This window comes from Aquarana catesbeiana, linkage group LG04 (assembly GCF_042186555.1).
Source record: "Aquarana catesbeiana isolate 2022-GZ linkage group LG04, ASM4218655v1, whole genome shotgun sequence".
Classification (NCBI taxonomy): Eukaryota; Metazoa; Chordata; class Amphibia; order Anura; family Ranidae; genus Aquarana; species Aquarana catesbeiana.
The window spans coordinates 494,073,737-494,101,656 of NC_133327.1; the positions used below are offsets into that span (position 1 = coordinate 494,073,737).

The 27,920-nt window shown below is 43.1% G+C and overlaps 1 protein-coding gene across 4 annotated transcripts in view; it reads left to right on the top strand.

The window, feature by feature from the left end:
- The window catches only part of LOC141140472 (interferon-induced, double-stranded RNA-activated protein kinase-like), a 391,078-nt gene that overhangs the window by 48,076 nt on the left and 315,082 nt on the right, over positions 1-27,920 (top strand). For all 4 annotated transcript variants that reach the window (XM_073627695.1, XM_073627696.1, XM_073627698.1 and 1 more), the window contains exons 3-4: positions 16,178-16,325; positions 22,255-22,307. In XM_073627695.1, the coding sequence (XP_073483796.1) occupies positions 16,178-16,325; positions 22,255-22,307 (201 nt within the window). The remainder of the gene's footprint in view (positions 1-16,177; positions 16,326-22,254; positions 22,308-27,920) is intronic.

Sequence of the window (27,920 nt, forward strand, 5' to 3'; positions counted from 1 at the left end):
GCCATTGTGAAGGTTATAGAGTCTACAAGCTATGTGCCAATTGATCACACCTGATGTACTAATGGCCTATCTAATTTCTTGAGACACTAACAAGCCAGGACAAGTACAAATAACCCTCAAATTACCTCTTTTTGGAAAGACATTCCAAAGTATTTAAGGTGCATAGTGAGTTTTTGAAGTAATTTCTTCCTACAATTCTTTGCAAAATAAAGTGGGTCTCCCCCCCACAAAATTGTCATATTAACCACTTCCGGAACGCCCCACGATATAATGCAGCCGGGCGGCCCAGTTCTGCAAAATCACGTACCTGTATGTGATTTGTGCCTGCTGTTGCCATGGCGATCGGATTTGATGCAGAACTGATCAGTCATCGGGTCCAGGCCAATGATTTATGGCCTGGACCTGCTAATTGTTTCTGACTAATGGCAGAACGTCCTCTGCCTGTGTAATGTAAATACAGCCACAGGAAATGATGCAATCTCCTCCCCTGGAGCCCTTTTCGGTTCCAGCGTGAGAGGAGAGAGCACTCTACTGTGAGTAAAGCACTACACTGACCCCAGTACACACAGTTTGGCACATTTTAATCTCCTGATCGCCCCCCCCCCCCCCCAGTTAACCCTTTCACTCCATGTCACAGTGTCACTAAGTACAGTGTACAGATTTTTTAGTGATCACTGTAGTGGTGTCACTTGTGATGCTAAATAGCTTTTGGAGTTGGTCCCAGATGATAGGTTCAGGGTACCTCCCCTTATAAAATTTTAACCCCCTGATCACCCCCAGTTAACCCTTTTTCACTCCCTGTCACAGTGTACAGATGTTTTTTTCTTATCACTGTATTAGTATCATGGGTGATGCTAGTTAGCGTCAACATCCGTTAGTGTCAGTCTCAGATCGCGTCAGCTTTCAACCCTTTGATTGCCAGTAACACTAACACACACTATACACCTCTATTGCTAGTATAGTGTCTAAACGGATCAATATCTTTGATCAGAACTATACTAGCGTCCCCAATATTATAGTGTTCCAAAAAACGCGGCGTTGGCAGGTGTCGGGGCTGACCCTGCTAGCATCTGCATTTTAGCCCCTCCACCCTACCCAAACAAGTGCAGTATCAGCAGATCACTGTCACGTCCGATACACTAAACCACAGTGTTAGCAGAGTCAGGCCTGATCTCTGCTAGCGCTAGCAGTTACAATTTTTTTGTAGCGGTTCAAAGAGTCCAAAAAACAAAATGTGTCAGAAAAGGCTTGGTCTTCAAGTGGTTAGAGTGCATGATATATGTGGCATAAGCTTCTAATGTTTGGCATAAAATGCCAGGAGAGTTCAAACACCCCCCAAATGACCCCTTTTTGGAAAATATTTGTTTCCACAAGTTTTTCTAAAATAAAAACGCATTTTTTTTTATGGCACTGACATGCTGATGCGGATCCACTGATAGGTTGGCACTGATGTGCACTTTTGGGCACTTATGAGCACTGTAGGGTACTGATGTGCACTGTAGGTTACTGATGAGTACTGATAAGCACGCACTGAAGGGAACTGATGTGCTCTGATGGCAGTGATAAGCTCTCACTGAGCACTTTAGTGGAACTAGTGACACTGATGAGCACTGTAGTGGCACTGATGAGCACTGTAATGGCACAGGATCATGCCAGCTCACATTGCTGTTGTCTTTCTCTCGTCTCCTCACATCGATACAGCGTGTAAGGAGAGAGACACACTGCAGCAGCATGGGCTGAACTGGGCATGATCCCGGTTTGTTGACAAAGTGATTGCTCCGTCATTGGACGGAGCGATCACATGGTAAAGGGCCGCTGTGATTGGCCCTTTATCCCAATTCGTAATGTGCTGGATCCCGCGGACCCAACGATCACGGGCACTTCTGGTTATACTTACCTGCTGTGTTCAGTGGTTTTGCACAGAGCAGCCCAAATCCTCCTCTTCTCTGGTCACTCCCTCCTGTTGAGTGCCTCCACAGCAAGCGCCTACTATGGGCGCACCCGAGCTGAGCCACAACTCCCTGTGTCCATTCAGACACGGAGCTGTGGCCTGCCCCCTCTCTCCTCATTGGCTCACTGGCTTTGACAGGAGCTGGAGCCAATGGCGCTTCGCTGCAGTCTCAGCCAATGAGGAGGGAGCATCCTGGACAGCCGAGTCTCTCGTGCAATATCACTGGATCGAGATGGCGCCTAGGTAAGTATGGGGGGGGGGCTGCTGCACACAGAAGGCTTTTTATTTTAATGCATAGCATGCCTTAAAGTGGATGTAAAGCCCATTCATGATCTAGGAACATATGCCTGCAGTGTTTACTTATCTTTCTCCAAAGTACTAAGTCCCCTGTCTTTCTGCTGCTTCGTTCCTCTGTTATCAGCATGATAACTTCTGCCAAGTTCTCTGACACGAGATAAAAGCAGCTGGAAATTCTTGTCGGGTGGGTGCATAGAGATAGATTAGCAGAGAGCTAACAGCAAAGCTCTGCATGTTTCTTTATTCCTCTGCCTATGTGGGGGGGGGGCCTTTCCTCCAAGCAGCTGTCACACAGTGTATGCCAAGACTTCACACCCAGTGGTGGAACAGGAAGAAAAATTTTGAACATAATGTTCACTTTCTTAAGAATATAGACAGCTGAAGACAGCAGATATACAAATAAAACTTATGTAGGGAGATTTGTTTCATCTCTGTGTATCATCTGAGGCTGTTCACTTCACTTGGTATATGTGAGGGTTTACATCCACTTTAACCGCTTTAGCCCTGGAAGATTTTACCCCCTTCCTGACCAGAGCTCTTTTTGCGATTCGACACTGCGTCACTTTAACTGACAATTGCGCAATCGTGTGACGTTGTAACCAAACAAAATTGTTGTCCTTTTTTTTTTTTTTTTTTTCCCCACAAATAGAGCTTTCTTTTGGTGGTATTTGATCATCTCTGCGGTTTTTATTTTCTCCCTTCGCCTTTCAGGACAGCAACTTGGAGAGAGCTCAGCTCCACCTCTTAGACAGGAAACACTGTGTGACAACGCCCCTTTAAAAAGCAGCTGCTTCCACCATGCCATCAGTTTTAGTGTTTCCTCCGCCATGGTGGAAGCACTGCTTGGGGAACCAGAGGGGCTGCGCTCTCTCCAAGGAGAGGGTTTTGGCAGGACCTCCACGTTTGGGTACTCAGACCAGCCCACCCCCTTCCCGCACGTGAGGGGGGTGCTCCGGTGTCCCTTCCTTCTCCGGCTCACAGGAGTAATGGTCTGCCGGAAGTTTTTCCACCCGGGGTGTTCGGGGGGCCGCGGTTGTGTTCAGTAAGAGCGTCCATGCCAGGCCTCTGCATGGCGATGCCGAATCCCGGACAGCGGATGACGCCAGTTCCGGTGGGCGGAGACTTCCGGCGGGGCGTAGCAGTGATTGGTTCCTGCTGCTGGAACGCAGGAGGAATGGGCGGGTCCTCTGGCCGGGACTTCCTTTTGTTTGGCACATGGAGCCTTGTACACAGTGCAGCAGCTGCGGATTTCACTATGGAGACAGCGGAATCGTCAGCAGCAATGGCGGATGCAGGCGCCCAGGTTGCCGGCCAGGCCCAGGTAGGAGAGGTGCGGTGGCACCTCTTTCCTTTTATATCACTGGGTGTTTTTATCTTTATATGGTTCAAAGCCTGCTGCTGTCTGCTATGGGGTAAAATTTTTCCATTAGCAGTTCAGCAAAGGAGTGAGACTCTGGGCACTTAGGGTGTTGGCTGGAGGTACTACTTTTCTCTGAAGCCTTAGTTCTAAGGACCTGGCTTTTTCTTGTTTCTCTGTTTCAGAAAGCTACTGCCAAATCAGAGAGAACAGGGAGAAAGTGCCCCTCATGCAAATATCCTTTAAGGGACTCTTGGCCCAAACCACTGTGCAAATCCTGCATTGTGGATTTAGTAAAAGAAGAATCCTCACAAGAGTGCAAAGAACTCTTATCTTCTGTGAGGAAGGAATTAGCAGAGGCCCTAGGGACAGTGCGTTCCCTTGTGAAACGCGGCCAGAGTTCCAGCCAAGAACAGAGTTCTCACTCCAGTTTCCCTCAGTCCACTTCCAGACAGGTGGAAAGTGAGTCAGAGGAGGAAAGGGAAAGCATTCCACCCTCAACCATTGATTCGGAGAAGGAGGAGGTGGAAGAAGAGTCAAGATCATCTAGATATAAGCTTTCACTTGAGGAGGTGGATGAATTACTCAAGGCAATTTATACTACCCTGGAGATCCAGGAAGAAAAAGCTCAGCTGTCCGTGCATGATAAGATGTACCTGGGGCTGGAGGAAATTAAACACAAGGTGTTCCCTGTGCATAATGTGTTAACAGACACTATTAAAAAGGAATGGAAGGATCCAGAGAAAGGACAGTTTTTTTTTTTCTAAAGCCCTCAAAAGGAGGTTTCCTTTTTGGGGAGAATGAGGAACTGTTGTGGAATAAAAAACCAAAGATATACACTGCTTTTTCTCAAGTATCTAGGAAAACTGATTTAGCTTTTGAGGACATGGGTATTCTCAAAGATGCTATGGATAAGAGGGCAGATGGGCTACTGAAGAAAGCCTGGGACTCATCTCTAGCTAATCTTAAGCCAGCAATGGCGGCTACAGTTGTGGCTAGGAATCTGGAGTGTTGGTTAGATCAACTTAAAAATCATGTAGTTGCAGGTACCTCCAGAAAAGACTTATTGGAGTCCTTCCCTACCCTGCTTAAGGCAGTAAAATATATGGCAGATGCCTCTGCAGAATCTATCAGGATGTCAGCCAGGTCCTCTGCGCTTGTTAACTCAGCAAAAAGAGCACTCTGGCTAAAAACCTGGTCAGGGGATTCAGCTTCTAAAGTAAAACTGTGCGGAATTCCCTTTTCAAGAGACCTGATGTTTGGGCCAGAACTGGAGACTGTCCTTGACAGGACAGCAGATAAGAAGAAAGCTTTCCCACAAAAGAAGAAAACGGTACAGCAGAGGAAAAATTTTCATCCTTTTCGACAATCCGATAAGGAAAAGGACCACACACAGAAGAGACCCTGGTCTTCTCAAAGAGGAAGAGGTAGAGGTGGGGTACTCTTTAGAACCCCAGAACAAACCCCTAAAAAACAATGACCATCTAGTAGGGGGGAGACTACAGGACTTCTTACCAATTTGGGAAAAAACAACAAAGAGTCCTTTTGTTCTGGGGTTAATCAAAAAGGGTTATCAATTGGAATTCTCACAAAGCCCCCCAAATCGGTTTTACATCACAAACCTGCCAAAGGATCGGGAAAAGGCTCTAGCCACGAAGTCTCTGTTACAGGAACTGATGCAACAGAAGGTCATTTCCCAGGTTCCGAAAGATCAAGAGGGGAGGGGGTTTTACTCCCACATTTTTCTGGTCAAAAACCATCAGGAAAGTTCCGCCTGATTCTCAATTTGAAGGTTCTAAATCGATCCATAAAATACAAAAAATTCAGGATGGATACGATTTTCTCAGTTAGGAACTTGCTAACCCCCAAATGTCATATGGCTTCCATCGATTTGAGAGATGCCTATCTCCATATACCAATAGCGCCCCCATCACAAAGGTTCCTGCATCTAGCAGTCAATCTGGGGGGGGGGGGGGAGATTTGACACCTGCAGTTTCGGGCTCTGCCTTTTGGTCTTTCCTCCTCTCCCAGGGTATTCACAAAGGTGATGGCGGAATCTTTGGAGCCCCTGAGGCTGAAGGGGATTTCAATAGTACCCTATTTGGACGACCTGCTACTGTTTGCAGAGGGTCAAGTAGAGGTCAACCTACAGACAGTTCAAACACATCTAAAAAGTTTGGGATGGCTTCTCAATCTTCAGAAGTCAAACTTAATACCATCTCAAAGGGTAAGGTTTCTGGGGTACGAAATAGACTCGATAGAACAGAGAATTTTTCTACCCAAGGAGAAAATAGAGAAGATGCAGTTGACCCTGAAAACACTTCAATCCAACGCAGAGATCTCTGTAAGACAAGCCATGTCCGCTCTGGGACTGTTGACAGCGGCAATTCCTTCGGTACAGTGGGCCAGGTTGCATGCCTGTCCTCTGCTATCGGATATTCTGATGAATTGGTCATACCAGGAACCTCTGGAGAAGAAATTCAACATGGGGGCAAGAGCAAAAAGATCGCTCTGGTGGTGGAGGAACCAAGGAAACATTTCAAAAGGGCTTCCTTGGGTCTTTCTGGTAACCAGAAGGCTGACTACAGATGCCAGCGCATGGGGATGGGGAGCTCATCTGGAAGAAAAGACGATTCAGGGAGTTTGGACCAAACCAGAAGCGAGAAGATCTTCAAATTGGAGAGCGTTAAAGGCTGTTCACCTAAGCCTCCTCTCCCTCCGGGAATTTCTAGTGAATCAACATGTCCAAATATTGTCAGACAATATGACAGCAGTATTCTATTTAACAAAGCAAGGGGGCACAAAAAGCAGAACCCTAATGGGTCTAGCTCATCAGATCCTAAAATGGGCAGAGAACAATGTGGCCTCTATCAGCAATCCATCTGAAGGGGACGGAAAACACCTTAGCAGATCTCCTCAGCAGGAAAGAAATAAGGGAAGCAGAGTGGTCCCCCAATCAGGAATTATTCAAAACAATTTCTAGGAGTTGGGGTTATCACCAGGTGGACCTCTTTGCAAAACAGGAAAATGCAAAAATACCAGTCTTCTTCTCTCTTCAGAGACAGGATCAAGCTCTCGGAGTAGATGCGTTAGCTCACAAGTGGGACTTCCATCTGTCCTACGCTTTTCCCCCCGTTTCAACTGATACCAAAGGTGTTAACCAAATTCAGATCGGGGTCCGCGGAGCTAATATTAATAGCTCCTTATTGGCCAAAAAGACCCTGGTTTTCAACCTTGATGAACCTCTCAGTGAAACCTGCTTGGAGATTGCCAATTAGGGCAGATCTGTTGAGTCAGGGCCAAATTCTCCATCCAGATCCAGCTTATCTCAAACTAACAGCTTGGTTTCTGAAGAACAAATCTTAAGACAGAAGGGTTTATCAGAGAACCTTATTTCTACCCTTCTTGCAAGTAGAAAAAAAAGTGACGAGAGACATTTACTTTAAAGTCTGGAAGATCTATAATTCTTGGTGTTCCAGTAAAAACTTTGATTTTCGTACCACATTTTCAGTTTTGGAATTTCTTCAAGAGGGATTGGAGAAGGGGTTAGCAGCAAGTACGCTCAAGACGCAGCTAGCTGCTTTATCAGCTTTTTTGGAAAGAACCCTGTCAGAGGAACCTTTTAATAATCAGATTTTTTTAGGGCAATGGCAAAAGTAAAGCCTAGACCTGTTGTTAGTTTTCCCAAATGGGATTTATCTTTAGTTCTTCAGGGACTAACTAAGGCACAGTTTGAACCCATAGAAGAAGCATCATTAAGTTTCTTGACGTTAAAGACTATTTTACTGGTAGCAGTAACTTCTGCACGTAGAATTAGTGAGTTACAAGCCCTTTCAATTAAAGAGCCCTTTATGAGATGTCTACAGGATAGGGTAGTCTTAAGGACGGATCCAGCATTTCTACCAAAGGTGGCTTCGGTTTTTCATCGTACACAGGAAATCATTCTCCCTACTTTTTGTCCTTTACCTTCGGGGGCAGGAGAAGCTTTCCATACTCTTGATGTCAGGAGGTGTCTGCTTAAATATCTGGAAAGAACAAAGGAAATCAGAAAGTCATCTTCACTCTGTTTAATTTAATGTTCCATTAAACAAGCAAAAAAAGACCAAACATTTTGAAAAATTTTTTTTTTTATTATAAGATTTTGTAAATGAGTAATTTTTCTCCTTCACTGATGTGCTGATGAGGAGGCACTGATATACAGCACTTATGGACATTGACAGGTGGCACTATTGGGGCTGCACTGATAATCAGGACACATGGCAAGGAGCCTACGTCATAGGCTTTTTACCGTGATTGGTGAGGGACTCTACGCACCACCAGTAAGACAACAATGTTTGTTGTGCCAAGGCACTCCCAGGCGCAAGCAGGGATAATAAAAGCAAGTCAACCTTTTAACCATACACAATGATAAATATATTGCATCAGTGGGAAGTGAGAGAAATGGTAAAGGAATGATGTTTACCAGTTAAATTATTAGAATATTAAAATCATTAGAAACTAACAAAATGGTTAATAGATGTGAATAGTCCAAAGTAAAAGTCCATTTTTCTTGGGTGATAACCTCAGGAATAGTGAAAATCTGGAAATCCACACTGGACAGGCAGCTAGCTGAAGAGCAGAAGTTACTCTGGTAGAAGGAACATAAAAAACAAAAGAGCAGCGCCAATCTGAGTGTAGTAGTTTTAAAAGCACACTTTAGTCACAAATAGTTGCAGTTGTTTGTGGGCACATCATTAGGTAGCGACCAAAGATGTCACAGGAGTCCAGGCAGGGTGGCTTGGTGCAGCATGGTCCTGTTGAGCTTAGCGGCGTCCCAGGCTTGATGTGGAGGGTGCAGAGGGAGATCGTCAGCCTGACATCACTATGTCAGGTGGTTGCTAATGGGTGGTTACAAGGTGATGCACACGTTCGGAGCATGTGTGCTCCTTCCTCAGGCAGTACTGTCGGCCATCTTTAGTGTGGCTCTATTTGGCCGACAAAGTGGGGCGTGCCAGTGGCATCACTAAGCTTGCCCATCGGCTGCAATAACCACAACAAAAGGTGTCGAGGGGTGGGACAGATGAGAGGGGATATCTCTAGATAGTGGCTGGCTCAGAGGAGCATGTGTTGGACATAAGTCTATGTAAAAACTAAAATTTAGGAAAAACAAGCTATTAACATTAAAAGAAATTTAACATTAAAAATTCTAATTTAATGAAGCAGATGGACAATGATGCATGGAGGTATGAGAGAAAAATGATCTAATTAATCAATTAGTCAGTCACCTGGTGAACCATTTAACCAATCAATGTTCCTAAGAATAAAATCATCTGTGTGTGTATGTACTGGTTGCATGCATGTATCTGTAGGGAGACATATTGAGAAATAACAGGTCTATAAAAATCTAAATAATCAGAGCAAAAAGACTATACTATATATGTTGTATTTACTTATGGATGATTCTATGTGTGGATTATTTTATTTTCTCTAAGACTATAGGGATACTGTGAAGGAATATATAATGAAGAAAAGGGTTATTCGGACGGACCAAAAAGAATATACATACACATACAAACATGTATACGCGTGCATACTCAAATATATATACACACATCTACTCAATCCGTGTTACCCTATATATTATGAGAAAATTATTAAAAAGATTATTATATTTAGTTATACATTTACACATACCATATATACTCGAGTATAAGCCGAGATTTTCAGCCCCTTTTTTTTTTTTTTTTAGGCTGAAAGTGCCCCCCTCGGCTTGTACTCGAGTCACCGCCGTCTCCCTACCTGATCAGCGTGTCATGCAGACAGACGGAGGCCATTCCAGTGTTCAAAAGCTGCGCCTCCTCCTCGTCTGTGATAGGCAGAACACTCAATTTCCCAGCAGTCAGTGTTCAGTCTGTCATGGACATCCGCTCATCCTCATACCACGGACGAGGATGAGAGGATGTCCGTGATAGAGCAAGGCTTTGAACAGGAGAATCTGGATGTCGCACACCGGATAATTTTTATCTCAAACTACTATATATGCAGTGGGGCAAAAAGGTATTTAGTCAGCCACCAATTGTGCAAGTTCTCCCACTTAAAAAGATGAGAGAGGCCTGTAATTTTCATCGTAGGTATACCTCAACTATGAGAGAGAAAATGTGGAAACAAATCCAGCCACATTGTCTGATTTTTGTAAGAATTTATTTGCAAATTATGGTGGCAAATAAGTATTTGGTCAATATCAAAAGTTCATCTCAATACTTTGTTATATATCCTTTGTTGGCAATGACTGACGTCAAACGTTTTCTGTAAGTCTAAGGTTGTCACACACTGTTGCTGGTATGTTGGCCCATTCCTCCATGCAGATCTCCTCTAGAGCAGTGATGTTTTGGGGCTGTCGCTGGGCAACATGGACTTTCAACTCCCTCCAAAGGTTTTCTATGGGGTTGAGATCTGGAGACTGGCTAGGCCGCTCCAGGACCTTGAAATGCTTCTTAGGAAGCCGCTCCTTCGTTGCCCGGGCGGTGTGTTTGGGATCATTGTCATGCTGAAAGACCCAGCCACATTTCATCTTCAATGCCCTTGCTGATGGAAGGAGGTTTGCACTCAAATTCTCACAATACATGGCCCCATTCATTCTTTGATGTACACGGATCAGTCGTCCTGTTCCCTTTGCAGAGAAACAGCCCCAAAGCATGATGTTGCCACCCCCATGCTTCACAGTAGGTATGGTGTTCTTTGGTTGCAACTCAGCATTCTCTCTCCTCCAAACACAACGAGTTGTGTTTCTACCAAACAGTTTTACTTTGGGAGAATGTCATATGGTCAGATGAAACCAATCTTCTTCTGGATCATCCAAATGCTCTCTAGCAAACCTTAGACGGGCCCGGACATGTACTGGTTTAAGCAGGGGGACACGTCTGGTACTGCAGGAGCTGAGTCCCTGGCGGCGTAGTGTGTTACTGTTGGTAGCCTTTGTTACGTTGGTCCCAGCTCTCTGCAGGTCATTCACTAGGTCCCCCCGTGTGGTTATGGGATTTTTGCTCACCGTTCTTGTGATTATTTTGTCCCCGCGGGGTAAGATCTTTTGTGGAGCCCCAGATCGTGGGAGATTATCAGTGGTCTTGTATGTCTTCCATTTTCTAATTATTGCTCCCACAGTTGATTTCTTCACACCAAGCTGCTTGCCTATTGCAGATTCAGTCTTCCCAGCCTGGTGCAGGTCTACAATTTTGTTTCTGGTGTCCTTCGACTGCTCTTTGGTCTTCACCATAGTGGAGTTTGGAGTGTGACTGTTTGAGGTTGTGAACTGGTGTCTTTAATACTGATAACAAGTTCAAACAGGTGCCATTAATACAGGTAATGAGTGGAGGACAGAGGAGCCTCTTAAAGAAGAAGATGTAGGTCTGTGAGAGCCAGAAATCTTGCTTGTTTGTAGGTGACCAAATACTTATTTTCCACCATAATTTGCAAATTCTTTCAACAATCAGACAATGTGATTGGCTATCAGCTCAGCAGTCCTCCTCTGAAGAAAATCAAAAGATCATCAACATATTGCAACAGTACAGAACCATGAGGGGCAGTCCAAGGCCTGAGGGTGGCTTGGAGTACTTTAGAATAGACCACAGGTGAGTCTATGTAACCCTGGGGCATTCTACACCAGGTAAACTGGTGATTGTGTTGGTCAATTGACACAGTAAAAGCAAAAAGTGGCCGTGTCTCCTTGACTACAGGGACGGAGAAAAAAAGCATTTTTTAAATCAATCACAGTAAAACATTTGGCTGTTGCTGGAATGAAGGACAGGAGTGATGGAACATCAGGTACAATGGGTGCTATTGGTACTATGAGGTAATTTATGGCCCTCAAGTCCTGTACAAACCTGAAGAAGCCATTCGGCTTCTTTACAGGGTTAACAGGTGTGCTGTATGGAGAAATAATCTCTTCCAGGACCCCATCCTGCAGAATTGGCACTATGCCATCCATCTTTTCCTTAGGGAGTGGATATTGTTTGTGACAGATAGGAAATGCACCTTCTTTGAGAGTGGCCTTTTATGGTGTGCATGAAATAAGTCCTACATCCAGATCTGTTGTAGACCAGATCTGGGGGTCTATATCCTCAAAATCATCTTCACTGCTTTGTTGTGACAGCATCAACAAACCTGGTTTACATGCTACTATAGTGATTTTATCTGAAAAAATGTGTAGACCTCCTTCTGAGTTGGTTTTCATTGTGATTCCTAATGGCCCAAACAAGTCTCTTCCCATCAAATTTACAGGGCACCTTGGTATTATCCTAAAAGAGTGTGTGCATATGGTGTAACCTTCATCGTCTTCTATTGGTAAGGGTGGGGTCCTATATGTTTTTGTCAGTATCCCATTAATTCCCAAAGAGGGTTCTGCTAGTTCCCACTTGCCTTTGAAATGATCTTCACAAATAGTACTCCTAGTGGCCCCGCTATCGATGAGATAGGGAAGGGGTCTCCCATTTACTGAAATAACAACCTTTGGACTGTCAGTGAAATCATTTGAGACTAAAGGAAAAGCTGGGACACTACCCTCCGGGCCCCATCATTGTTGTTGATTTCCCCATTTGATTGGAAATGTTGGACCTTGTTGGAGCTGGAGTCGGGAGTCTGAGGAGAGGTGGGGTGAGGACACTGACTCACCCAGTGATCCTCGGTATCACAGTTGAAACATCCATTGTTCCTAGGGCGACTCATCCCTCTTCCATTTCTGCCTCTAAACCTGCCTTTACCTCTTCCCCTAAAGTTTTCCTTCATATTTCCTTGGAAATGTTGTGTGGAGACAGGTGATGGCTTTGGTATATCAAAAAAACCTGCTGCATCTTTCTGTGAAAGTGCTTTGCCAAAGTTAGTTCTAGAAAGAGTTGACCATTCAGTAATCATTTGTTTGACTGGGACCACTAAATGGGGTTTGAGATTACTCAGGAAAGTCTGGATCAATAATGGATCCATATCTGGCTGAATACCCAAACCAGCTTCCTGTGTCCACACATCATTGAATCTTTTCCAAAATTCAAGAACTGATTCTCCTGTCTTTTGTTTGCATGCTATGGCGGTGGGCAATGAAGATTTTGGTTTAAAAATCTTTAGCATGTGAGTTTTTAATTCAATCCACATATCATCTCTCCCTTGTTCTGTGTTAAGCTTGTAATCGGTTGCAGCTGTACCCGCCGTTTCTACAGTAGATATAGTTCCGACCTTGGTCCAGTCCCAACCTGTACCAGTCCCTACAACACCCTCAATAATTAACCTCATATCTTCCTGTGTGTAGTTTCTGCCTTTACAAGCTCTTTTTAGGTAGGCGAGAGTGGCGGATTTATGTCTTTATTTTTCTTTCTAAACATTCTTATTAGGTTCTTGTAGATACTCTGAGTCAAGGTTCCCCTGATCACAAGCAAGCTTTGTACGTTATTACTTTTCTTATTTTTATAACCAAACCATTTTTATCCATATTTCAAATAGCGGTAGTACTAATGCCGCAAACAATTCCTCACTATCTATTATGGTTAGCGAGATAATAGCACTTGAACCCTGTTGTCAAAAAGCCAAATATCCAAATTTTGCACCTGACTTCCCCTGCGCAAGAGATGTCAGTAGCAAAAAAGAATTATTCAAATAGCATGTTTTGATCAAAAGTTAACCTCAGAGTATCTTGCCAACTACGCCAATTTATTTTCCTTAACAGAATAAATTTGGAACAAATTCAAAAGTTTTTGGACATACAATAAATATACAACCTTGCTCACAGAGCTGCTGTCTTGCTTCATATAACCCCCGGGGACATTACTCACCACATATGCCTTTTGGTTCTTGAAGCAAAATAGCAGCCCACATATACACTCAGCACAATGCATCCAGCGTGATACTTTTAAAGCAGTTATAGCAGTTACACAATCATACAAAGTTTACACAATACATTGATCGTCCGTCTCTTGTTCTGTACCAAACAGAAAAAACTCTAGAGTACTGTTTAACTTCTCTTAAGGTCATCAGAACCTTTTTAAAGGTCACTAAAACCTTTTCAAGTGTCCCCAAAACACTATTTATATGACCGGTCAACTTTTCTCTCTACTTATGAGAGGTTCTATAGCCCGCCAGCAATCCCTGTGGATGGAAACTACACCCCGGGACCCCGGCAAGTCAATTTCACTCAATGATAATAAGATTAACTTACCGTATCCGTTAAAAGCAGCCTTCCATCCTCCGTTAAGGGTAGATTCCAATCTCCCGGACTGAGACTCCAGTGCTGATAGGGTTAATGCTGTGTCTAGGGGGGGGGTCCCCTTTTAACCTCTCAGACCTCAGATCCGATGTACCATGTAATTTCAGATATCTGGAATCAGCTTTTAGAGAATGAAGAAAAGACACTCGCACAGCGTTACTCTCTAAAAACTGGTTGTATTGTGTTATCAGGGGGTATGTCTTATAGCAAAAATCACACAGAAGTTTCATAGTTAAAAACATGCACAGTAGATATCAAGGCAACTACAATAAGACAAATAGTCATTGTTTTTCTATTCCCAAGCTGCTGGATACAATGTAATGGGGGGGGTTAAGATAAAAGAACATGAGAGAGAGAAAACAGTGTGAGAAACAATTAATTTGCAAGAATTCACGCTGGTTACAGACTTCTCAGGAAAGCTAAAAAGATACTCAAACTGTACATACTTATTTAAGATGGCTGACAGAAAGCAAGATGGAGGCATTAACATAACTTTTCACATTATAGTTACAAAAGGACACATAGGATGTCCTTTAAACGGAGAACATTCTCTCAAAATAAAGGTGTGTAACTTACAGTACGGCCAAATGGTGACGCCCAACCTTAAATCCAAGGGAAGAAGATAACAAGGATGATCATCTCCCCCGGGGCTGTGGGTGAGGAGTCCCATCCAGACCAGAGACAACAGCCAGGTGAAGACCAGGTGACCATGTCACGACCATGTGAATCTGGTGTAGTTTTTTTGGTTGTCGTTTTTTTAGCTCATACACTTCACATCACCACTATTCATCACTTCACTCATTCACAGGTATAGGCTCATTTCATTACTTCAACACATTCATTTCACATGGTTTCATTTTCCTACCCTTGCAGAGCAGTGTGGACTGTTAAGCATACACCAGATTCACATGGTCACCTAGTCTTCACCTGGCTGTTGTCTCTGGTCTGGATGGGACTCCTCACCTCAGCCCCGGGGGAGATGATCATCCTTGTCCCTCTTCTTCCCTTGGATTTAAGGTTGGGCATCACCATTTGGCCATACTGTAAGTTACACACCTTTATTTTGAGAGATTGTTCTCCGTTTAAAGGATATCCTATACTTATAGATATCACTGATTTAATTTCAGAGCATTTTACTCCTGATGATTGACATGAGCCATGAAACGTGCATCGAGTTATATCGAGCTGATGCTTAGACAATTTTGGCTCACCATGAAAAATCGATTATGTTCATTGAACTTTTATGAATGGATGAGTGTCCTTTTGTAACTATAATGCTGATTATGTTTCATCTTACTCTGTATAACTATTACATATTCATGCAAATGTATTACATTGTATTGTGTCCTGTAATACAGATTGACACCCTCTATAATGTGATTTGTTATTAATAAATAATTTTATAAATGAATTGAATAAGGCATGCATTCAGTGACTTGCCTCATATAAAGTCCAATTTCTTTCCTCCTTTTGTTGTATACATATCAGGGATGGAGGCTTGTCATTGTTACAATTAGGTTGTGTTAGGTCGCATCCACTATATAAGTCGACCTGTCATTGGCTACAGCAGGATAAAGTAAAGGTTCTGGAGTGTCCATCTCAGTCTCCTGACCTCAATATCTTTGAGCCACTCTGGGGAGATCTCAAACGTGCAGTTCATGCAAGACAGCTCAAGAATTTACAGGAACTGGAGGCTTTTTGTTAAGAGGAATGGGCAGCTTTACCATCTGAGAAGATAAAGAGCCTCATCCACAAATACCACAAAAGACTTCAAGCTGTCATTGATGTTAAAACGGGCAATAAACGGTATTAAGAACTGGGTTGTGTAAACTTTTTTGATCAGGGTCATTTGGGTAGTTTCTGTTGTCATTATTATGCTTTTAAAAAGGGTAAACACAGTTGATTTGCTAATAAATGGCTTCAGCCAAACACTAACCATGAGTGAAAGAAAAGTTTTTGTTTTATCACTCATATTTTCTGAAAAATGGCCAAGAAATCATTAATTCTGCCAGGTTATGTAAACTTATGAGCACAACTGTATATATGCCTGTGTTTGCATGCAAGCACGGGAGATGGGGGTGCTTTAAAATGTATTTACATTTTATTATTTATATACAACATGATAGCATGGACTGTGTACTGGAAGTGAAGTGACCTGGGGTGGTCTCCTTATGTTACAATATCTTGGTCTGAAACATAAGAGCAGAAATATGCAGCGACTAACCTCCTGCTACTTGCCTCTTTCTTTTGTATGGTAATTATGTTTTGTTTCAGTATCCTGCATTGTTTGGATTTATGTTGATTTTTTTTTTTTTTTTAATGTGTTTTATTTTTTTTTATCTTTTAGATTCACTTATTCTGTTTTTGTCAACAATGAAAAGGTTGGAGAAGGAGAAGATAAACAGAAAAGAACAGCTGCTAACATTGCAGCCAAAATGGCTTTAATGACCTTACAAAATCGAGAACGTAAACCAGACAAGGTGGAGCCTGAGACGGTAAATGTTTATGGGTTTCCCTGGATGAGCTGCACACACACATGCTGCATATTCCAATAATTATTTATTCACAAACACACTTGCCCTATTTCTGCACCCTAATTTGTGAATACTCCATACGGGAATACCCTTACTGATCGCAATGGTGGAACAGCAGCAAAATCTCAGGCAAACACACCCCCCCCCCCCATCACAGTGCCTCTTGCAGTTATGGTTCCCTTTTTCCTCTCTATCATCACTGCCCCCTTTCAATCTCTGCCTCTTGGGTCATCCCCCGCTCCCCCAGTCCCTTTGGGCGAAGTGAATAGGGTATTCAATGTATAGCAGAGAGGGGAGTGGGGTCTTTATCCCTTTATATCAAGGTAAGTCCACAATTGAGCCATAGGTAAAATTGAGCCATAGGTGAAATTTGCACTGCCTTATAATAAAATAAGATCTTGGGGACCCCCAGACCTCCTGCGAGTTTTGGCCTGTAAAGTAATTGGTTTATTCAGGTGGGGTCTGGAAGGGCCCCAGATAAACTTGCGTATTAGGTGTTGCAGTGTACGAAGTACATGGGGTGGTACCAATATCGGGAGCACCCTAAATGAGTACAGTAATTTCGGGATAAAATACGTTTTCCCTTAATGTCTTTCAGGACAGCACCTTGAGAGCGTGGCTCCACCCACTTGACAGGAAACACACCTCCACCAAACTTTAAAAGGAGGCTCCTTCCCACTTATCAGTTTTTGTGTTTCCTCCAGAGGGAACACATGTGGGAGTTTGGAGCTCTCAAGGTGCTGTCCTGAGAGAACAGGCTCCCTACTCCACTATTTTTTTTCCTACCTCAGAGAGCCGGTTCCTCCCATTTTCCACAGGCTTACGGGTGCCGGGTGGATTGGCTCCTCCCTCGTCAGTGCTCGGGGAGAGCCAAGACTGGGGCGTCAGGCATGGCAGGCACTTTTTGTTTTGGCCAGCACATGTTTTTTTTTCCTGACGCCGCCGCCATCTTGTCAGAGGACTGCATCCGCCGGATGGAGGTAACCGGAAGTGGGGAGGCATCCGACGAGCAGGCGCTAGGCGTCATTTCCGCCGAACGCGCAGGGGGAGGAGGGAGGAATAGGTCTGGTGCCTACGTATTTCCGGTCCGGCGCACAGGTGCTATTGGAGTCTGGAACCGGCGTTTTTTGGCACAAGCATCACGCTGCTGCCTCAGAATGGACTTAGGAAGCGCAGCAAGTGGGACAGGCACAGGCACCAGCAAGGCCCAGGTAAGGAGCAGACTGTAGTTTCTGCTCAGCTTTTACTGTGGGGTCTCTCTCTAGCTCTCTTCTCCCTAAATGTTTAGTGGGGCTTGAGGGTATTTTTTTCCCCCTGGTGGCAGAGGGGCCTGTCAGGGCACATGAGTCTGGTGTTTTTCTCACTGTGCACCTGTGGGGAGCATCTTGAATATTCAGGCTGACTCTAAAGGATGGTTTGTCATTTTTTTCTCTTTTTGTTCCCATATCATGGCAGGTCAAGAGCTCTGACCCTGGGATTAAAAAGAAATGTCCTTCGTGCAAAACTAAGTTGAATGAAGGCTGGAAAAAGACTTTATGTCAAACATGCATTGACTCCTTGGTGAGGAAAGAAACCGCTTCTGCATGTAGTGATCTAATCGCATCTGCCAAAAAGGAATTGGATGCTACCATTCAATCCTTCAGATCTTCACTCACAAATTCATCCGCAAGTCAGCCCACTACCTCACAGTCCTCTCAAGGCTCACTGTTAGTCCCGGCAGTGGAGGCAGAAATGGGTCCTCTGAACCGGGAAGGGCTTTCCCCCTCTCATTCTAATGAATCAGATGAGGATGGGGATGAGCTGTAGAATATGTCTTCCAAATATAAATTGTCTTTGGATCAAGTGGATGGCCTTTTGAAGGCTATTTATGCTACCCTAGGCCTGGAGGAAGAGCATAAGGAAATGTCTTTACACGACAAAATGTATGCAGGGCTTAGCGAGTCCAGATCTCGTATCTTTCCAGTCCACGCAGTGATTTCTGAAGCGATCAAAAAAAGAATGGGCTGATCCTGATAGGAAACCATTCTTCTCTAGGGCTCATAAGAGAAGGTTCCCTTTTGATGAAGACCCAGCGACTCTCTGGAACAAGGTTCCAAAACTTGATGCAGCCTTTTCTCAGGTGTCGAGATCTACTGATCTGGCATTCGAGGACATGGGGATCTTAAAGGACCCCATGGATAAAAAGATGGATCAACAACTCAAGAGGACTTGGCAATCCATTATAGGCAACCTTAAGCCAGCAATGGCACCTACTTGTGTCTCCAGAAACTTGGAGTATTGGGTAAATCAGCTCAAAGCTCATATAATAGCGGATTCCCCTAAGCAAGAAATCCTTGATTCCTTTTCTACTCTCTCAGCAGCTGTAGCCTATCAGGATGACAGCTAAAGCTGCAGCCCTTACTAATTCTGTTAGACGGGTGTTATGGCTAAAGACCTGGCAGGGGGAAAGGGAATGTCCTTTTCCATCCTCCTGCGTCTTCCAGCAAGACGCAATGACAGCCGTTTACAGGTGGGGGAAGACTTCAGGGCTTTCTCCCCTATTGGGCAAGCATAAAGGAAAACCAGTACATTCTGAATATGCTAGCCCAGGGTTACAGTATAGAATTTACAGATCTTCCCCTAGAATGGTACTTGGTGACAAATCTTCCAAGAGATGTAACAAAATCCCTAGCAATGAAGAACCTGTTAAAGGATCTGATAGATCAAGGGGTTGTGACTCACGTACCACAGGGGGAGCTTTATCAGGGATTTTATCCCCATATATTCCTGATAAAAAAAGCCATCCGGAGATTTTCAATTAATCTTAAACCTGAAACCGCTGAACAGATCAGTCCTATACAAAAGATTTTGTATGGACTCCATCTTCACGGTCAAAAACTTATTGACAAAGGAATGCTTTATGGCATCAATAGACCTTCGAGATGCCTATCTGCATATCCCCATAGCCCTGCAGTCTCAAAAATTCCTAAAGATGGCGATAAATTTGGGAAAAGAGGTTCTGCACTTACAATTCAAGGCCCTCCCCGTTGGCCTTTCTTCTGTCCCACGAATATTTACAAAAATAATGGCAGAAGCGCTTGCACCTCTCCGCCTGCAGGGGATTGCGGTAATTCCGTACCTGGATGACCTACTCTTCTTTGCCCCTTCCAGGGAAAAATTGTTAGACAACCTCGGAAAAACCCGAGGTCATCTAGAAGCCTTGGGTTGGATTATAAATATGCAAAAGTCAAATTTCAATCTGGCCCAGGAAGTACTATTCCTGGGGTATCAGATCTGTTCAAGGGAACAGAGTTTTTCTCCCAGAAGAGAAAAAAAAGCTAAAAGTCCAAAATGTGGTAGCTTCCTTACAGACAAATCAGGAATTATCCGTCAGACAAGTCATGTCATCCCTAGGAACCCTAACCTCAACCATGCCAGCCATTCAATGGGCAAGGTTACATTTCAGACCTCTCCAGACTTTTCTCCTGAGAATATAGAATCACAGGACAGAATCTCTGGAAGCAAAGGTAAAATCCCCTCAAGTCAAAAGATCGCTTTGGTGGTGGAGAAGACAGGAAAATCTATCAAAGGGTCTGCTCTGGTCGTTTCCAAAGAAAAGGTGGTAAAAGGTGGTAACGACAGATGCCAGTGTGTGGGGTTGGGGGTGCTCACTCAGGTCAGAACTTCACGCAAGGAGTGTGGTCTCAGACAGAAGCAAAGAGGTCCTCAAATTGGAGGGAACCAAGGGCAGTCGCCTTAGCATTAGATGCCTTCTCTCCAATCCTTCAAAGTTCCCATGTCCAGGTCCTCTCAGACAATGCCACTACCATAGCCTACCTAAACAAGCAAGGGGGCACAAGAAGCAAAACACTGTAGTTGCTAGCTTCAAAGATCCTGATTTGGGCAGAAAATCATGTACGGTCCTTATCAGCAGTCCACCTCAAAGGCATCTTAAATGTAGTGGCAGATTATCTAAGCAAAAGGTGGATTCAGGAGGCAGAATGGAGCTTGAATCTGGAATTTTTTGCAATGATCGCCAGGGCCTGGGGTCAACCACAAAAAGACCCATTTGCGTCAGAAGAAAATACGCAACTCCCAGTATTCTTCTCGATTCACAGAAACGACAGTGCCCAGGGGACAGATGCGTTAATTCAGCCCTGGAACTTCCATCTGGGTTACGCCTTTCCTCTTTTCCAACTGATCCCGTTGGTATTAAGGAAGATACAGAGGGAAAAAGTGGCAGTAATTCTAATTGCTCCATTTTGGCCAAAAAGGGCACGGTTTACCACCATTCTACAGATGGCAGTCAAACCATCTTGGCCGCTGCCTCGCCGGCAAGACTTGCTCCTACAAGGTCTGATACAGCAGCCTCCTTTTAAAGTTTGGTGGAGGTGTGTTTCCTGTCAAGTGGGTGGAGCCACGCTCTCAAGGTGCTGTCCTGAAAGACTCCTGGAAAACAAGTTACCGGTAAGTCTAACTTGATTTTTCACTGTGTGGATATGACTCAATCAAGAAATATTGGGGACATCCAAGGAAGATAATAACTGATTAAGTGACTTAGTAAGAGGTGGGTAATTTACTTCATATAAAGTGCGGTAGGAGGATGTTAATTGTGTATCTAGATAGAGAATTGTGGCAGCCCACTGAAATGGGAAATGAGTCTTGAGAGAGCTGTAAACCCTCTCCTCGAGGGACACATTTAACACTTGCGATTTTAGATTAACATGCAAACCTGAGGGGGAGGCAAAATTCCACAGTAAAAAATTAATTAGGCAGAGCAGTATGAGGTGAGGTAATATATAAAAGGATATCAATCACAAACATAGCCAATTTGTGAGGTATACCCATGAGTTGTATACCTGCAAGATTTTGGGTGAAGTCGGATGTGCCCCGCTAAAGGCTCTAGGACCAAAATGAATAGTAAGGGGGACAACGGGCATCCCCGCCACGTGCCTCTGGAAATGGCAAATGAGGAGGATTCATAGCCAAGATATCACACTTTTGCACAAATCTTACTTTCAATCTCTTGAGACTTGGATTCTGAGGCAGCAGTACCTTAAGCTGGGCATACACTGTGTGAATTTTGGCTGGTTCCTGATTAGGTGTAAGGCAAAAAGGAAAATCTTAGACTTGTGCCTTATGCATACTGGACATTTAGCCCCAGTGCATGAGGCTCCAGTGTTTATCTATGGCTGGAGGGCACAGGCACACCATGTAGCCCCGCAGTGATATTTCAGTTTAGAGCATTGCGCACTCGTGGACAAATGCCTTGAACGCAGACTGCTTGTGTTCTGGGCATTTCTTTTTAGGTGCATGGGGGTTATTTACTAAAGGCAAGTCCACTATGCACTTCCAAGTGCAGTCGCTGTAGATCTGAGGAGGACATGCAAGGAAAATAAAAAACAGCATTTTTGCTTGTACATTATTGGATGATAAAATCAGCAGAAATTCCCCTTGCTTCAGATCTTCCCCCTCAGATCTACAGCAACTGCACCTCCAAGTGCACTTATAGTACAACGTGGATTTGCCTTTAGTAAATCAACCCCGTAGTGTCCTAAATGTACATAACCGTAGGTGCAACAGCTGTCAGACTTACAGGGTTAGACAGGCTGCTGGCAGTAGAGCTGGATGGTGTGCCTGTGCCCTCCAGCTGCAGCTAAACACCAAGGATCTTTATGGTTCTTCTTCGTATAGCACCAGTTTTTTCATTCTCTACCTCTGACTGGCGGCTAGTCTGAAGTAAATTTAATTCTTTATTATTCTTGCTGATAATCGATACTAGGGGTTTTACACACACTGATAAACTACATTAAACTTCGTTAATTGCACTTCTTTTTTTTTTTTTTTTTGAAACACTATGCCAGAAAAGTACCACAGGCTCTGTACTCATTTCCTCTGTTCTTTTTTTCAGGCTCAGCACTCTGAACCCGTTGTTCACCCAACGACTCCTGCTTCGGGCACAAGGTATTTCATGCACTTCCAATGGAAATGTGTAGTGTGGAACATGTGTGCTATGGATGGTAGAGGGGTAGAGGCCTGTAGATCTGCTTAAGGATGGCTTTTATGTCTAGTCAAGAACATATGTTATAACATAGGATAACCTTTTATATGTAACCCAAACCACCAGGATGAGAGGTGAACTGGATTGGGCTGATCCACAGCCAGCAAATTTCAGCTATGTCAAAGCTAAATTGTGATGTGCTTATCTTGCCTTCCCTGGATCTCACTTTTTTTTCCCCCCTGCCAACTTGGAAGATTTCTCCTTGATTAATGTATATTTGACAGGTGCCAGAACAGGAAGTAATGCAAGATCTCCCAACTGAAGGGAAAAAAGCAATGCAGCGCTAAACATAAAATTTAGAGATGAGTGATCCATCCAATTGTGACTATCAACTGTTCAAAGTGATAGTGTATAGCTAGATGTAGAAAAATGCAAAAAAACAAATATAATATTATGGTGAGTCCATGATCATATCAGCGACCAATAACGTGGACATTATGGTCATATGAATGTTCAATGAAGGTGAATAGTATGAATGTTGGATGAATGAGAGGTTTCTCAAAGGTGATACGTGGTTCACAGAGGTGGTGTTCCAGTACTCAGTATCCACAGCAGAAAATAAATGGAGCAAATACGCTTACCGGAACTGGTGGACACGTTTGCCGTATGGCTAGGTGTCATACAGGCTTGAGGATCGATCGATCCAAATGGATGTAGAGGCGTATGCGGCAGGCTCCACTGATTCCTTAGTAGCACTGGTAAACGGCCAAGGGACAGCAGCTGTTCAAAGTCCAGTTACAGGCACTTCTCCAACAGGCGTATATTGGAGGAATACACCTTTCACATAGCCATCATAGGGACATAGGAAAGGAAAAAAGGCTCCACATAGTGCTTAAATCCAAGAAAGCAGGTTTATTAAAACCAAACAGGGTAAAAAATCCAAATAACAGCAGCCAGGATAAAAGTGATCACAATAGAGAATAGCGTGGTACCAGGAACAAAAATCAATTGCAACCCGACATGTTTCGGACTAGAGGTCCTTCTACTGGGGCATATTGGCATATTGCATATTCTCCCAACTACCTTTTGATTTGACAACTTTTGGGTAGAACAGGAATTGTGAATTTCCCACAATGGTTACAATAGGATTTTGTTCTCTGTCCCTGTTATATTTTCTCACCTCCCTGACCAGATGACCACTGTTGGACACAATCGGTAGGAATCGATAGGAATCGATAGGAAAAAAAAAGTTTGGAGCTTGGCTTTAATGTTAGCCTTGATGCTCACATAGAATACCAACATGGCATGAGTGATAACACAGCTTATTCCCCAGCAGCAGGATCACTATGGATGACACTGCAGGGAGGTGGAGAAGAAAACGAATGCGCAAAACCAAGGCGAGCCAAAGCAGCTAAAGAGGACTAAGAAGCCGCCACACATATGACAGTGTTCCCACACAGAAAAACAATAAGGTAAATAGAGATATGTGGCGCTAACTCAAAGTGCATAAATGTGATAAAATAAATATAATCCAATTCTTCAAGTAAAGTGCATATGCGTAAAGATCAATATCACATAAATAAAGTGACTAGACATCCATTAAATTCAGAAAAAGTGACATTGGATAAATAACAGTGAAATTCATGAAATATGACATCAAATAGACAATTCAAGTGAAGGTGAATAAATCCAAAAATAGTCTGAAGCATCAAGATAAAAAAAATCACAAATTTAGAAAAAAATTTTAAAAAATCGCATGAGATAAAAAAAAAAGCCACATGCAATAACAAAAATCGCATAAAGTGCAAAAAAGTGCAGAAATGCTATAAAAATAGCCACAAGTCAATCCAATTAATGTAATACAGTTCCAGAGTGAGTCTTCATAAAACAGTTTGTGCAAAAAATAGATGAAAAAAGTGCAAGTGCAAACGATGATAGGTGACAGATTCCTCTTAATAACCACTCCGTGGTGCGCCACATGTTTCCCCCAGCCTCTCACCTCTAGCAAAGTCCCCTAGGGTCAAGTCGAGCCTGCAATCAGGAAGTGGATGAAACACCATCAATCGATCTGTCTCCTCCAATCATCACAGATCTGGAAAATCTCCAATGGAAGGCCTCAAGTTCGACAAGTTGGGTGGAGGCATGCAATAAAAAGGAATATCCCCATTGTGTAGTATTCAAAACAGGTTTATTCAAAACAACATAGTAACTTACATGTACAGCATAAAATGAACAGCACAGATCCCAGTACTTCCGGTCTCGGCCGCGGCCGGAAGTGATGACACCTGACTCTTCCCTGACGCGTATCGTCACTGCCCACGTGACTTTATCAAAGGGTAATGGAGTCAGGCATCAGGTGTCTATTTATATAGTTCGTTCTTAATCAGCAAAGTGGATTTGGAATACTAATAGATGTATCCTCACTCAGTAGATTGGATTGGAATACTAATAGGTGTATCCTCACTCAGTAGACACCATAAATAACCATATGAGGTCTAAGCAATTATAATAAAAAGACCCCCTAATAACAGATCCGAATAAAAAATATAAAAGTGTAAAAAATAAAACAAAAAAAAGGAAAATAAAAAGCATACAAACTAGCCTATATAAAATCTCCATAGGACAACGCCATCTAGTGATGATTCATCAAGAAACTACTCGGCAGACAGATGACATCTAGTGGTAAGAAAATGGAATCTCGTAAATTAAACATATTCATGAGCAAAGATACTTGTTCTAATTTGCCTATATTGCTATATCTACTTAAAAAAGTAGAAAATGAAAAATTAATAATTCGAAATAAAACAGTTGAGGTCGAATTCAACGTTATGACCCAAAGGAGTCAGAGTCCTTATTTCATGTATCCATTTTGACTCAAGCTGGCTAATTTTAATCACTTTATTGTCTCCTCTCCAATGGGGTTTATATTTTTCAGTGCCACAAACCAAAAGGGATGAAGGGTCTTTATTGTGAAATTCTGCATAATGATTTGACAGGCTGTGTTTAACAAACCCCTTTTTAATATTTTGGACATGCTCCCTCAATCTCCTCCAAAGTTCCCTTTTCGTTCTACCAATATACTGGATCCGGCACAGGTATTCTAATAAATAAACCACCCCCTCAGTCCGACATGATATGAAGTCCTCTGTTGGATACTCTTTTGACGTCACTGTAGAGGTAAAGCTTAACTTCTTTTTCTTACTTTAGTGTGACGACAAGTGTAACATTTTTTACAGGGATAGTAACCTTTGTCTTCAAAAAAGGAAAAGTTTTTCTTGGTAGGTGGATCAAGCACATTTCTTGCTAGGTGGTCTCTGAGGGTTGGAGCCCTCCGGTAGGTAAACCTGGGCTTCTCAGGAAGGATAGCACCGAGATAGCGGTCTGCCTTAATGTCCCAATATTTTCTAACAATTCTTTCGACTTGTTTGTGTTGGGCATTGAAGTCCATAACAAGAGATAAAGTATTATTATTTTCTGTATTTCTAATTGTGTCTTGTATTAACTTCTCTCTGTCCACCGCCGCCACATCTCTTATTCTTTCATCAATGACTTCTGGACAGTAACCTTTTTGCACAAATCTCTCTCCAACTAATTTTGCTTGCTTCATAAACATTTCTTTTGTTGTACCGTTTTGTCTCAATCGAATAAATTGGCCCTTTGGTATGTTGTCTAACCATGGTGTATGACAGCTATCTAAAGGCAAGTAACTATTTCTGTCAACAGATTTAAAAAAGGTCTGGGTAGTAAATTTTCCTTCTTATGACGGCCAGGAGGCGCGGCTCTCATTCTGGGAGGGCGTCATATGATGCCCTCGCCTTCCCTACCCACCAGGGGGTGCATGCGCGCCGCCGACGGCAATCGCGCGCGCCCGCCGTGTCCCTGGGCACACGATGCGCGTGCCCGGCGGCCGCGATGTCTGCATGGCACACGCGATTGCCGGTAACACGGCAGGACGTGGATCTGTGTGTGTGCACACACAGATCCACGTCCTGTCAGAGAGGAGAGGAGACCGATCTGTGTTCTCAGTACAGAGCAACACAGATCGGTCTCCTCCCCTTGTGAGTCCCCTCCCCTTCAGTTAGAAACATTCCCTAGGAACACAGTTAACTCCTCGAACACCCCCTAGTGTTAACTCCTTCCCTGCCAGTCACATTTACACAGTAATCAATGCATTTTTATAGCACGGATCATTGTATAAATGTGAATGGTCCCAAAAATGTGTCCGATGTGTCCACCACAATATCGCAGTCACAATAAAAATCTCAGATCGCTGCCATTACTAGTAAAAAAAAAATAAAAAAAATAAAAATGCTATAAATCTATCCCCTATTTTGTAGACGCTATAACTTTTGCGCAAACCAAGCAATATAACTTATTGCGATTTTTTTTTTTTTTTTTTTACCAAAAATATGTAGAAGAATAAGTATCGGCCTAAACTGAGGAAAAAATTAATTTAAAAAAAAAAAAAAAAAAATGGATATTATAACAAAAAGTAAAAAATATTGTGTTTTTTTTCAAACTTGTCCCTCTTCTTTTGTTTATAGCGCAAAAAATAAAAAATGCAGATGTGATCAAATACCACCAAAATAATGCTCTATTTGTGGGGAAAAAATAATAAAAATTTCATTTGGGTACAGTGTTGCATGACCGCGCACTTGTCATTCAAAGTGTGACAGCGCTGAAAGCTGAAAAATGGCTTGGGCAGGAAGGGGGTTAAAATGCCCTGTATTGAGATGGTTAAAGAAGGAATTCTCATACCAGAAATAGTTGGAGTCTAAACTATACCTCAAACAATCCAAAATAAATCTTCACCTTGACCGAAGAGCCTATTTACATGGCAACAGTGGACGTTACGTCACTATATACAATCATCAATCATGAAGAGGCTATTCAATCTACTAAATGGGCCCTGAGAGGACTAAGTGATTTAAAATGTGTACAACGAGCATTTATTTTGTTGGAGAGAGAAATTAGTTGGAGAGAGATATGTGCAAAAAGGTTACTGTCCGGAAGTCATTGATGAAAGAATAAGAGATGTGGCGGCGGTGGACAGAGAGAAGGTAATACAAGACACAATTAGAAATACCGATAATAATAATACTTTATCTCTTGTTATGGACTTCAATGCCCAACACAAACAAGTCGAAGAATTGTTAGAAAATATTGGGACATTAAGGCAGACCGCTATCTCGGTGCTATCCTTCCTGAGAAGCCCAGGTTTACCTACTGGAGGGCTCCAACCCTCAGAGACCACCTACCAAGAAAAACTTTTCCTTTTTTGAAGGGAAGGGTTACTATCCCTGTAAAAAATGTTACACTTGCCGTCACACTAAAGAAAGTAAGAAAAAGAAGTTAAGCTTTACCTCTACAGTGGCGTCAAAAGAGTATCCAACAGAGGACTTCATATCATGTCGGACTGAGGGGGTGGTTTATTTATTAGAATGCCTGTGCTGGATCCAGTATATTGGATCCAGTATATTGGTAGAACGAAAAGGGAACTTTGGAGGAGATTGAGGGAGCATGTCCAGAATATTAAAAAGGGGTTTGTTAAACACAGCCTGTCAAGACATTATGCA